Below are 13,763 nucleotides of genomic sequence, written 5' to 3'. Positions count from 1 at the left end.
GAGGATCCCAGGTACTCACATTTTATTGACTCTGCCTCTCGCCGCTTCTCCCGTCAAACTCTGAAGGTGACTCTCCGCCATGAGGAGGTACTTGGTGTCCCTATCCCAGACCCTTCCACACCTTCGGGACACTTTCTTCGCCGTCTGTAATGGTCCTACCCGTTATTTCATCCTCCGTCGGATTCACGCCTGCAATCGCCGTTTTTTTGACTTTGTCATGTTAGGCAAAGATTGCAAGATCCTACATCTACGGACTCCAGACCCTGCTGGCCATGAAACTAGCAGGCATGAACTTCAGATTGCCTCTGCCATTGATCTTGGCGGCTCCAACACCTCAGGGCATATTCAAAACCCGGACTCCAGCAACGACCATGGACACCTTCAAAGTGATTGCGCAACCACCAACTGCGACTCCAGCCTTGAACTCCAGGCCGGGTCTTTATGTGCTGCTATTGGGACTCCCGTCTCCCCTTCCCCCACCAATACTCTGCAATCCCGTCTCCTTCAGATTCCATCGTCAGCTCCTGGGTACTCAGAGGTTCCATCTTCCTCTCACCCCAACCATCCCCTCTCCACTGACACCCCCAGCCTCCCCCCTCCCCCCTCTGATCCGAGCTCTCAAGATTCCAGCCTTGAACTCCAGGCCGGGTCTTTATGTGCTGCTATGTGACTCTCGTCTCCCCTTCCCCCACCAATACTCTGCAATCCCGTGTCCTTCAGTCCTGACGAAGGGTCTTGGCCTGAAGCGTCGACTGCACCTCTTCCTAGAGATGCTGCCTGGCCTGCTGCGTTCACCAGCAACTTTGATGCGTGTTGCTTGAATTTCCAACATCTGCAGAATTCCTGTTGTTTGTGTAGTTGAAGTGTGCTTGCTTTTTGCCAGTGGTTTGGAAGAGAATTGCTGGTGAGGTTTACATGACCTTAAGACATAGGAGCAGAATTAGGCCATTTGGCCTATTGCTTTATTTAAAGTAACACATACAAAATGCCTTTCACCTTGGCAGATTTATTATCCCTCTCAACCCCATTCTCCTACTTTCTACCGTAAAATTTGACACCCTTACTAATCAAAAACCTATCAATATCTGCTTTAATTATATCCAACAATCTGACTTCCACAACCATTTGTGGCAATGAATTCCACAGATTTGCCATCCTCTGGCTAAAAAAAAATCCTTATTATCTCTATTCTAAAGAGATATCTTCTATTCTGAGGCTGTGTCCAATAGTTCTAGACTCTCCCACTATAGAAAACATCCTCTCCACATCCACTCTACCTAGTCCAATCATTTCTGCACTGGCACGTTTCAATGTGAAAGCATGAAATGCACTGGGGGATTGACATTTGCATGTCTGGCCTTGTGCTCCACCTTGTAGCCAGTGATGAACAGTGATGTACCCAAGTGGTGAACTAAGAGTCTACTTCACTATAGTCAATGAATTCAGAGATAATGCCAAGTCCAGCTGAACTTGAGATAACATAGTATTTGTATATAGACCCTCTGCTTTTGCCAGTTATGCAAAAAGCAAGTGAAGGTAAATGGAAACAACAGGAATTCTGCAGATGCTGGAAATTCAAGCAACATACATCAAAGTTGCTGGTGAACGCAGCAGGCCAAGCAGCATCTATAGGAAGAGGCGCAGTCGACGTTTCAGGCCAAGACCCTGACGAAGGGTCTCGGCCTGAAACGTCGACTGCGCCTCTTCCTATAGATGCTGCTTGGCCTGCTGCGTTCACCAGCAACTTTGATGTATGTTGCTTGAAGGTAAATGGTTTACTTTCCCTTTAATCTGTACTAAAGTTTCAAATGAATGTATATGTTAATGCAATTTTAAATACATTTATAAACACAAGAAATACTGCAGATAACAACAACACACATCAAAGTTGCTGGTGAACGCAGCAGGTCAGGCAGCATCTCTAGGAAGAGGTACAGTCGACGTTTCAGGCCGAGACCCTTCGTCAGATACTGCAGATGCTGGAAACCCAGAGTAACACATATAAAATGCTGGAGGAACTCAGCAGGTCAGGCTGCACCTATGGAGGGGAATGAACAGTCAATGTTTTTGGCTGAGACCCTTCATGAAGGGTCCTGGCAATTACTGACCTGCTGTGTTCCTCCACCATTTTGAGTCTGTTGCTTTAAATAAAGTTATTAATTTAAATAAAAACTGATTTTCGATATCCCTGATCAAAGGAAAGATTTAAAAGGATCCTTGACAACATAAACTATAAAAACTCCATCAGAGATCCAAGGACAATGTCACCTATGCAACAGCTATATCTGATCACTACTTGCAGACTGCTCACTTTACCAGATGGCCCTCAGGACTATACAATGTTAGTGTAGTCACAGGGTTTGCTTAGGGCGCGAGCCAGCCTAAGTACAATAAAACCCACTAAACCGTACATTTTTATCATTCTTTGAGTGATTTGTAAATTACGAAAATTAAAATATGTTTGTCTGCACTTTGCCAACCATGTAAAATGCTGTAGGGACTAGATAACTGAAATAAAATAGAAAATATCGGAAATGCACAGCAGGCCCCTGAAATCAATGTGGAGAGAGAAATGTTAATTCTGCTTCTTTCTCAACAAGTATGATGTGACCTGCTGAGTATTTCCAGCTTCTGCTTCTTTATGTATAAGAGAATAACTAATTTTAATTCAGAAAAGCTGCAATTAAAACAAAGAGCCAACAGCAACCTCATTTTACATAGGTGAGGCAAGGACAATTCCAGCAAACTTGAACTTGAAGCCGGTCTCTGGACATTTAAGATGGTCACAACATCAAAGTTAGAGCACTTGTTGACAAATGCAAAATTTATTTAAATCCACTTCCAAGCAATACCTTATTTTAAAAAATAATGTTGGTAATACTGTTTAAATGCAGGATAGTCCAGGGACAATTTTCCTTTGAGTTTAAAAAAATACATTAATATAAATCCTGACTGTTTTAATGGACCACAAAACAATATAATTGTGATTAAGAATAAAAATAATGGAAGGAAGAACTAAAGGGGAATGAAGAATCCCTTTGATTTCTATGCAATGAGTTGAAATTGAAAACATATGCAGGAGAGTCTGGTGGACAAAACACAGAACTAACTTTCTGAAGTAATTGGTTATGTACTTGAACAGCAAATAAACTTACAACCACTGGGAAGGAGTAAAGTGTTAGCGTTAGTCAGGTTGCTTTTTCAAAGATTTAGCAAAACAGACTGAATGGCTGGGCCATATCCTTTTGAGTCATGTTGATTCTATGAGACAATGAAAGGAGGGAGGGAACTGATTCATAAATTCTAACATTGGTTTGGAAAACTGGCACAACAAACTTTATTTCATAGTTAAAAATAACAAACCACAAAAGAAAATTTGGAATATATTTTCTCTGTCCAGAAATATTAATCACTGAAAATTACTCAAGGTGAGTCATCTAATTCCATTCCATTAGAGAAAAAAAACACTGGAATTAGGAACTTATGGGGAAAAAAGACATGAAATAAAGATTAAAGGAGGAGTAACACACACAAATGCGGGATGAACTCATCAGGTTGGGCAGCATCTATGGAGAGGAATAAAGAGTCGATGTTTTGGGATGAGACACTTCATCAAGACCGGAAAACAAGGAGGAAGAAGCCTTATTGAGAAGGTGGAAGGAGGAAGTACGAGATAGAATGTAACAGAAGTGAGAAGCTGAGATGTGATAGGTGCAAAAGGTAAAGGACTGAAGAAGAAAGAATATGATAGGAGAGGACAGTGGATCATGGGAGAAGGGAAAGAATGAGGGAGGTGATAAGCAGATGAGTAGAGAAGGAATAAGTGTGGGGAATGGAAAAAGAGAGTGGGGGAAAATAGACTCACCCCAATTTCAGTCTCATGGACATACCAACTTTATTTATTCAATGACTGAAACTAATGCATTCTGAGGACAAGGAGTTCTATTATCCACATATGTGGGAATCTTTTATTAATCAATTAAGTTTCAAGGTTATATTTTCCACTTACTTGGATTCAGAATAGTTAAAATAATTTGCCAAAGCTGCTACTGCTGCCATGATTGATGTCCCTTCTACAAATAATAAATGAATGATCACAATGAAATAATGGATCCTGAGAAGGAATATAATTATACTTCCTTCCAATGTGCACACAGATTTATCGCAAAAAAGAAAATGGATTCCACAAAGGAAAAAAAGAATCATGGGAAAGCCCATTAATGAAACAGAAAATCCAACACTGCTGACTATAGAAAGAGAAAGAAAATAATGTATTCCTATTCAGAATAATGATTTCTGATGTAATGTCCTGCCACAGTTCTTGACCATTGAATCCTCCAATAAGCTATATTATTGATTTAATTAACCACAGGAAATTTTGATTATCCTTTGGCTTTGACGTGCTTATTAACAAGGAACAAGAACGTAGAACACATAAAACATAACAAAAGATGTCAATACCTCTAAAAGAAGTACTTGCAGGCAAGCTAAGATGTGAAACTTCAGCTAACAGATCAAACTTGCAGTGAATTTCTGGTAAGGCAAATATAAGAATAAGTTCTTACCATTACTGGAAGGAGGCAGTGCACCAGAACCTGCTCGCAGCAGGTATGAGTTTATGGCGAACTCCTCATTGGGGTTGGATTCAAGAGCTGGATGAGAGACGCTGCTGTCAAGCAGTGGCATTTGGTAGTCTTTCACACTAGATGATGAAAGATGGGTGCTGGTCTGCTGGGCAAATGGATGGCTAGGCGATGATGAATGTGGGATGGGACGACCTGGGGAAGAGAGGGTCAGTTGTTGAATGGTGTTTCATCACACAATGCACATTTTCTCACTAAAAGTGCATCTAAACCATAATTGTGCATTGCCCGGGGAGAGTAGCTCAGTCCCAGCTATCTTTTTTCTCAATTGTATTGCTTGTGTGCAAAGCAGATTGAGAATCGAGGCTAGCAACATTTAACGATTCAGTCCGTCCAGAAGTCTGAGTCAACAACTGGAGAAGACTTCATTCAAGAAATTGATGGGAACACTTTCTTTATTCTTTAGAACCAAACACAAATTTATTGCTTTAAACCATTAATGTTCTTAATTGCCAATGTTCCACTCTCAAAGTCATTAGTTCCCTTCTTAACATGGCTCCACAGGATACCAACTACTCTTGGATGCTTTCCTGTGTGGCCATTATTCATAAGTCAGTTTTAAAGGAGAACATCTGTAAATTATTTGACTTCAGGGTTACTGTAACTGAATTCAATTTGATGTCCATGCTATAGGTCAAATTGAAAAAAAGACCATGATAAAAATAAGAACTGCATTAATTCCTTCCCAAATAAATGGATACCAATGACCATATCAAAGGTCCAGATAATTTTTACTGAGCTACCATAGCAACTGAACAATCAGTGGCACCATCTATTCAAACTGGTAACCCTGAGAGTGTAAGGGAGTTAAATCAGTAAAATCATTTTAATAAACTTGTTTTGATTCTGAAAAAAAAATACTGCAATGAACTCTCAGGAAAAAATAATAAAACTAGATATATTTTGATGCAATATTATGTATGTGAGTATTTTAATCAATTGCTGTTCTGCAAACAATTTATATGCAAATATTAATTTTGTACATTTCAGGTTCCCGAGCCTGTTTCCAAATATATAAGTTCTATAAAGATATTTATTTGAATATTCTACTAATTTCAGAGAATTTCTATTCTGATCACAAGGAACACCAGAGCAGTTATGATTTAATTGTTGCCCACCTTTTTCTTAATTCCTATTTGAATTGAGATTTGTCATGGGCTTGTGTTGCGAAGTATATCTAAATCAAAAATGCCTTTTAGTTACAATGTCCTAGAAAGGGAGCATTTGGCCTTTTGCAGCTTTCTGTAGGACATCCAGTTACTTTGACTGCTTTGCTCTGTCACCAAAGATTTGCAAAATGTCCTTTAAATGCCTATCTATCTGATTTCCTTTTGAAATCCATGATCTTCTCTCCACCTCACACTCTCATAATTTGGGAAGTCCAAGTTGCCACTTCCTAAATTACAGGATTCTCTCTCACACCCCTTTTCCTTTTTGGGGGAAAATGATTTAGCTTTGAGAATTATATCATAATTTAAGAAAATTTTATTTAAAATTATATTCTAATGACATGTACCGATGTCTCTAGGTAATATACTGTAAAAATAAGCAACAAACTTAGCTTTATGGTGACATGCTTTTGTTGCTTTATTTAACCACTAGATTTTGATTCATTCTGAAATATTTCTAAAAATCTTTTTTGGATTTTACAACTTTGAACATTACAGTTTCTGTTGACTAAGTTCAAACTCACTATTGAAGAAAACGAGCAGAGATAAAAGATTCCACCTGAATGACTAATTTTATTTTTCTCCTTTCCCTGATCTACTGATCTTCCCAGTTTCCCAAATTGAAATCATAAAAAAATGGACTGAATTTGAACAAAGTATAAAGGGATAATTTTAGTAAAGGCTGGATGGAGAGCGAGGTGTCTCCCAGTGGAGGTTGGTTGTTGGGGATTCGTAGCCTGTTCTTTAGTTAGAGCCTTCAGCATTTTGGGCATCGAGGGAGAGAGGAAGAGGAGAGCCATCCGCAGTACCATTGATGCGGCAGAGTGGGCCTCAAGATGGCTGTGGCTCAAAAGAGGGGAGCCATGGAGTCATAAGTAGGTAGCCATCTGGACACAAGCTGGAGTCTGATCAGTCCCGGCTGGGTCACCTGGAGGAGGTTGTATGATGTTGAAAGACCTGAAACACCTGATGATTCCAGGAACATCACTGAAGGTGTGTCCAGAAGCACCAATAGATGTATGTACACAGCTGATAGCCTAGCTCCCATGTTCATTAGATGAAACAATTAATTTAACTACATTAAGTTGTTAAAGTGACAAATGCCATATGTCTAAATTTATAATGGAACAGCCAAACTGCTGTTCCCATTATCAAAGTAGTGCAACCATTTTTTGGAGTTTCAGTACCATGTAATGGTGAGTAACCAATTTCACTTCAACAATCTTTAATAACTATCTAATTAGCCAGACTTTTGAAAGTGGCCTCTGTTTTTGTCTGATCACTGCTAGCCACAGAGCATGAATGATCTAGAGCACCTCTTTTACATAGTAGAATCAAGAGTCAACTGGTAATGTCAATGGTAATAAAGCCCAAGCAGTAACTACTTGTCATTAATTAGAAAACAATGTTCCTGCGTCATAAATTGGGAGATCAATTCGTTGAGCATCTCTGCTCCATCCATCTAAAGCAGAACTTCCCAGAGGCCAAACATTTTAATTCTGATTTTCATTCCCTTCCCCTTCTGACATGTCAGTCCATGACATCCTCTCGTGCCAAGATGAGGCACAAGGGAGGAGGAGCAACATTTTATGTTCTGCCTGAGTAGTCTCCATCCTAAGGCATAAATATTGATTTTTCCTTCTGGTAAAAAAAATTCCCTACCCTCTCCTCTTCCTCTATTCCCTACTCTGGCCTTTTACCTCTCCTCATCTGCCAATCACTTCCCTCTGGGTCCTCTCCTCCTTCCCTTTCTCCTATGGTTCACTCTCCTGTCCTATCAGATTCCTTCTTCTTCATTCCTTTACCTTTCCCAGTGACCTGCTTCATCTATCACTTTCTAGCTAGCCTCCTTCCCCTTCCCCCTTCTTTTTATTCTGGCATATTCCTCTTTCCTTTTCAGTCCTGAAGAAGGGTTTATGCCTGAAACATCAACTGTTTATTCATTTCTATAGATGCAGCTTGAGTGGCTGAGTTCCTCCAGCAATTTGTGTGTTTTGCTTTCTATGTTTTGTTTTTGTGTCTTTTTTTGTCAACTTTCACTTGCCCTGGTTGAGTGATCTACTCTTATGATTATCCTATATGTCAGGCTGCCTTGAGGGCTAGCAGAATATTCCTCAGTTATTTTGGCATGTATTTCCTAATTTAATTTTCAGCTCATTTAGGATTACCTACTGAAAGTACGTTTACTCAGTGGAGTAATTAGATTTATGACTTTTTGTTTAAATTTACAGCATCCATCTCTCTTGGTAATGATTCTACTTGTCCTGATTTCTCCCCTCCGATATTGGAGCAAGGTAGAATTTCTTGTGGCATTCCAGCTTTGAATCACTTAAGAAGCACACATAATAACAATGGGAAGATTAAACTGAATCTTAATCCATGTGCTGTTTACACCAGGATAAGCAGTTTAACTTTCTTCCTAAAAAAGAAACCACACTGGGATATCACTGAGCTGCCAACTCTTCTACAAATTCCTGGAGACTTCATCATTAGTTTCTCCACACGGAAAAATGCACTTTAATCCTACCTTCAATGCTTTTGGAAAGAAAATCACAAAAAGTAAAAAAAAATATTTTAATTCTATTAATATTGTGTTAATTCCTGGAATTAATTAATCAGAGAGACCCTAAGAAAGTGATGTCACAGATAGTGTGGAGAAGGCACACTGACTTCACCAATCAGCACATTGAGAAAGGGACATTACTGTATGTATGTTGCAGTTGGACAAGGTGTTGGTGAAGCCACACATGGAGTACTGTGTACAGTTTTGGTTATCCAATTATAGGAAAGATGTCATTAAGCATGCAAAGACGATTCACGAGATTGTTGCCGAGATTTGAGGGAGAGATTGGGCAGACAAGTAACTTATTCCTTGGCCTGCCTCTCAGATTTCATTGGCTTGCTTCCTTCAGTCAGAGAATGATGTACAGGACAAATCAGGCCACAAAGGAAAGATGGAGAAAACATGGAAAATTAGTCTAAAATCTTGCAAGAATATCCTAGCACAACGTTTCAGCTGTGCTTTGTTAAATAACTATAACAAGGTGCAAAGCTGCTTTCACTCTCTATAGGTTGCAAGTCTTAACAATCTATTATTTTGCAAACCCCTGAAATCATGGGAGTCAAAGGGCAAACCGCCTTCACTGGATTCAGCCACATTTCCAAGTGTGTACTTCCAGGCAGTCTTAATAAACGCAGCTGACGTCAGGTCATGTTAACTGCTTGGTTCTGACAGCTTATGTATTTTCTAAATCTGTCTCTCAACAATTAGACCGAGCCACGTGACGCATTTTGCATCTCTGCCTGTTTGCCTGTTTACATAAGCTAATTTTTCACAAATGCAATCTGGTTCCAATCATGAGACAGACTCTCATCTATTCCCTTTCAAAGAACAATGAAACAAAACAAGCAAGTACAACAAATATTTTAATTAATCGCTCATCCCTGATGGATGCAAGATGATGCTTTTTATGCAATTATCGTTGTTGAATGGCAAGGAGGGTCTTTTCAAACAAACAGTCATTTTCAAATTCTGAACTTTCATAATTGCAATTCAAAAAAAAACCCAGTCTCACAAGAAAAATAATAACTGGGCTATTCATATCCTAGACGTAAAGTGTCCTGGCAACATATGAGGTAAGGGAAGACAAAAGAGAAGATATTGCGAAAAGAGCAACCCCACAACTACATTATAGATATGGGATGAAAGAACAAGATGTTGGTCTGCTTTTCTATCTGAAGTGAGTTTTCAGTCTGCAGACCTTTACCCTTTTTCCATAACCATGACTTCGCCCCTTTGCTCTCTCCAATTAACTTCACCCAGTGTAAGTGCCTGACAGTCTCATTATTCCACAGGCAGAAATAATCTTCAAAGAAAATTGAAAAGAACTCTGACATCTTCATGGAGTCTACATATTGCATCGTATCTAATGAGTCGACATCCTTGTTTAATGCGAACTTTAAGTGGTACTAGCTTTAAAATTAGAGCCACAGAGCTAGGGTTTTTAAAATATAATGAACAAGACAAAATATGAGAATCCTATTGACTAATAACATATTGTTTTGGTGTTTATGGAAATGAAATATTACATTACAGTTACAAATTTCTCAAGAAATGCTAAATGCAAATGAAAGAAAAGAACTATTAACACAATTCCAAATCTGATGCACGGGGTCAGTGTGTGTTAGGATGTGACAGTTGGGCAAGTATGGAGAAAGTACAAATTCCACATAACACTTGCAAATTAAATATTATCTCCTGTCAATTAAAAACATGAACAAAATCTGACTTTACTGTGAAAACAGTATCTGATGTCTTGTTCAACTTATAATTATTTTGCATTGATTACAAATTAACTAATTGCAACTGATAAGCTTCAACCAAAGGAGGAGCTGCATTAGATATTTCAGGATGTAATCGAATCAGCTGTATGAAGAGTATATTCAGCAGATGAGAAGAGGTTGTAGTGATAACTATAGTAGACGGGGATGGTATGGATGAATTATTAACATTTTATCTTCCATAATATGAATGTCTACAAAGAACTTTTATGTTCTAAAAATAAAGGAACTAAACAAATGCTTCAAAATACTTCATACATATGCCTCCAAATGTATGCTGCTTGTTTTGGTGTGCTGCCTAGCAACTAGTGGAAAAATAGTGCTTTAGTTTTTCTCTTAATTTAGCAAAACATGCATCTGTGCTTAGATATGTGTGCATACAGACGTGCCCACACATAGACACACATGAATTTTCTGTGACAGTGCTCATTTTAAGCTTGCTTAATTCTATAAGGTGGAAAGTATGGGGTCAAATCATGTTGGTCAGGCCCATTTCCCTGATGCCTCAGTCTGCAGCATCTTTCTCAGAGGAGGCCATCCGAATGACCCTCAACAACTGAAGAGAATCCCATGAGCCAGAGGTGGTCTGAGAGACCAAGAAGTTTCAAGCACCAAAGCATTGCCAGAGACTTTTGGAATTGTCTTAAAATGTCATCAACATTTAAAAGCTATGAAATAGTTCAAATCATTTTGAAAAACATTTTTTTAAAAATGTTAAAGATAAAGACTAGTTCTATTTTTTTCACCTGAGCTTTAAAACATGCAGTAAAATGTGTTGTTTGCATCAATAACCAACACAGACCGAGATGTGTTGTGAGCAATCTGCCACTGTTGCAATGCTGCTGGTGCCAATTTAGGGTTCCCACAACTTAGTAACCCTGACTCGCTCAACTTTGGAACGTAGGAGGAAAGCAGAGCACACAGAAGAAACTCATGCAGTCATTGGGAGAACATACAAATTCCTGCAACACACATAAAAATTGCTGGTGAATGCAGCAGGCCAGGCAGCATCTATAGGAAGAGGTACAGTCGACGTTTCGGGCCGAGGCCCTTGGTCAGGACTAACTGAAAGTTTAAAAATCAGGACTAACTTTCTTCTTTTAGTTAGTCCTGATGAAGGGACTCGGCCCGAAACATCGACTGTACCTCTTCCTATAGATGCTGCCTGGCCTGCTGCATTCACCAGAAATTTTTATGTGTTCTTTCAGTTAGTCCTGACAAAGGGTCTCGGCCCGAAACGTCGACTGTACCTCTTCCTATAGATGCTGCCTGGCCTGCTGCGTTCACCAGCAATTTTTATGTGTGTTGCTTGAAATTTCAGCATCTGCAGATTTCCTCGTGTTTACATACAAACTCCTTACAGGCGACGGTGGGAGCTGATCCCTGATTTTACTCCAATCTGTACCAGGTCCCTTATCTAACAAAGGATATGCTGACATTGGAAAGAGTTCAGAGGAGGTTCACAAAAATTATTCCGTGATTGAAAGGCTTGTCATATGAGGAATGTTTGATGGCTCTGGGCCTCTACTCACTGGAACGTAGAAGAAGGGGGGGCAACCTCATTGAAACCTATCAAATGTTGAAAGACCTCGATAGAGTGGATGTGGAGAGGATCCGAGGACACTGCCACAGAAAAGAGAGATGTCCATTTACAGCGGAGATGAGGAGGAATTTCTTTAGCCAGAGAATGGTGAATCTGTGGAATTTGTTGCCACGGCTGGCTGTGGAGGCCAAGACATGGGGTATATTTAAGGCAGAGGTTGACAGGTTCTTGATTAGTCAGAGCATGGATATAGGGAGAAGGCGGGAGATTGGGGCTGAGAGGGAAATGGATCAGCCATGATGAAATAGCAAAACAGACTTGATGGGTCAAATGGCCTAATTCTGCTCCTATATCTAATGGTCCAACCGCTATGCTAACATGCTGCCTCTATTTAAAAAAGAGTATAATATGCTACCAATCTAAAAACAATCAAAACATTAAAATAAAATAATACAAAGTAAATTATTGAAAGATTTTGTGGAATTTATCAAAACTGGAATATAGACAGTGGCACCCATTGGAATGAACAGTATCTCTGACTGTGTGCCAGCCAGTCCTAAAGCTAATAAGTATTAGATTGGATGTGAAATGCATCTGGATACACGCTCTTGCTCTCTAAACATAATGGTGATTCTTGCAGTGAAGTGAGATCTATGCCATTTTACAACTTCCAGATCATTTTGAACTTTGACATTAGACTGAACATGTATTTAGGTCTGAGTCGAGCTGAGCTGTGAATGGCTTACAGCCAGCTCTTCCTTACAGGAATGTCAGCTGTCAGTCAATTCATCAAAGCCCATAAACCAATTACTTAAAGACCATGTAGTGTAACTGTGAACAAAGACTAAGGCAATTCAGTGTTCATTTCTTGCCTGATGAATGGGGATTTGCAAATTGCCCATTTAGAATCCTTTTCAGTAGAAGATAATAGATTAGTTATTTTTGTATTTGTAGCAAAGTTCATTGGTTAAGGTGAAAGGCTTTAACACATTATTTTTGCATGTACTAGATAATGTCCTATAATGGTACATATGAAAAATGAGCAAACATTGTTTCATAAGTAAATAAATCTTCCAATGCAACTTGTCAAAAATAAACAATATGTGGTTTTGAAAGAGAGAGCAGACTTTGAGTGTTTTTGAGGACGAGGGGAAAGAAGAAAGGATCTAAAAGGGAGCAATTGCTAAATAAAAGGTGAGTAATTATGAAAGAAGTATTTTGGTGTGAAGGGTGAAGTAGAGAATTAGGATGCTCTATAATTGCCTTGCCCCTATGTTTACCTTTCATTTCATATGTTCTGTATGTTACTTTTTATTTCTTGCTGTTTTACCTTGAGCTAATCAAGGAAATTAATGTACAAAGAAAAAAAACTTTTTGAACAGTTATGCAAAGTAAGCAATAATGAAACATCTTCTTACACATAGCACTGAGCTAGTTAGTTTATCTCCCTGAAAGTCATTGGACATAGTTATGCAGCTTTGGCAAAATTGTATCGATTAAAGACTGAAATTTTCTCCTAGTTAAGTACAAAGTGTTCATGTGGAAACACTCAAATTTTGTTTGTCGATAGGAATAACCATATACACTGAGTGGCTATTAGGGATGCCTGTACACCTGCTCATTTAATGCAAATATCTAATCATCCAATCATGTGGCATCAACTGGGTGTATAAACACATGCAGACATGGTTAAGAGGTTCAGTTGTTCAGATCAGAATGAGAAGAAATCAGATACAAGTGCCTTTAACCATGGAATGATTGCTGGTGCCAGATGGGGTGGTTTGAGTATCTCAGAAACTGATGATCTGGGATTTTCACACACAATAGTCTCTGGAGTTTACAGAAAATAGTATGACAATTAAAAAACCTCCAGTGAGTGGTAGTTCTGTGGGCAAAAATACCTTGTTTATGAGAGAGAGGTTAGATTGCTTCAAGCTGACAAAAAGGCAACAGTAATGCAAATAACAGGGCGTGCAGAAGAGCATCTTGGACTACAGTAGCAGAAGATCATGAACATACACAGTGGCCACTTCATTAGGTCTAGGAAATACTTAATAATGTTGCCAC

The 13,763-nt window shown here is 39.1% G+C and overlaps 1 protein-coding gene across 8 annotated transcripts in view; it reads right to left on the bottom strand.

Annotated features, from left to right (window-relative positions):
* The window catches only part of LOC134349198 (teneurin-2-like), a 3,136,038-nt gene that overhangs the window by 369,558 nt on the left and 2,752,717 nt on the right, over positions 1-13,763 (bottom strand). For 7 of the 8 annotated variants that reach the window (XM_063053178.1, XM_063053171.1, XM_063053173.1 and 4 more), the window contains one exon: positions 4,566-4,778. The exons of the other annotated variant lie outside the window; for it this stretch is intronic. In XM_063053178.1, coding sequence (XP_062909248.1) covers positions 4,566-4,778 — 213 coding nt within the window. The remainder of the gene's footprint in view (positions 1-4,565; positions 4,779-13,763) is intronic. 8 annotated transcript variants of the gene reach the window in all.

Source organism: Mobula hypostoma, chromosome 7, assembly GCF_963921235.1.
Source record: "Mobula hypostoma chromosome 7, sMobHyp1.1, whole genome shotgun sequence".
NCBI classification, from domain to species: domain Eukaryota; kingdom Metazoa; phylum Chordata; class Chondrichthyes; order Myliobatiformes; family Myliobatidae; genus Mobula; species Mobula hypostoma.
The sequence above is the reverse complement of the archived record's forward strand: the minus strand, read 5'-3'. Positions and strand labels throughout refer to the sequence as shown.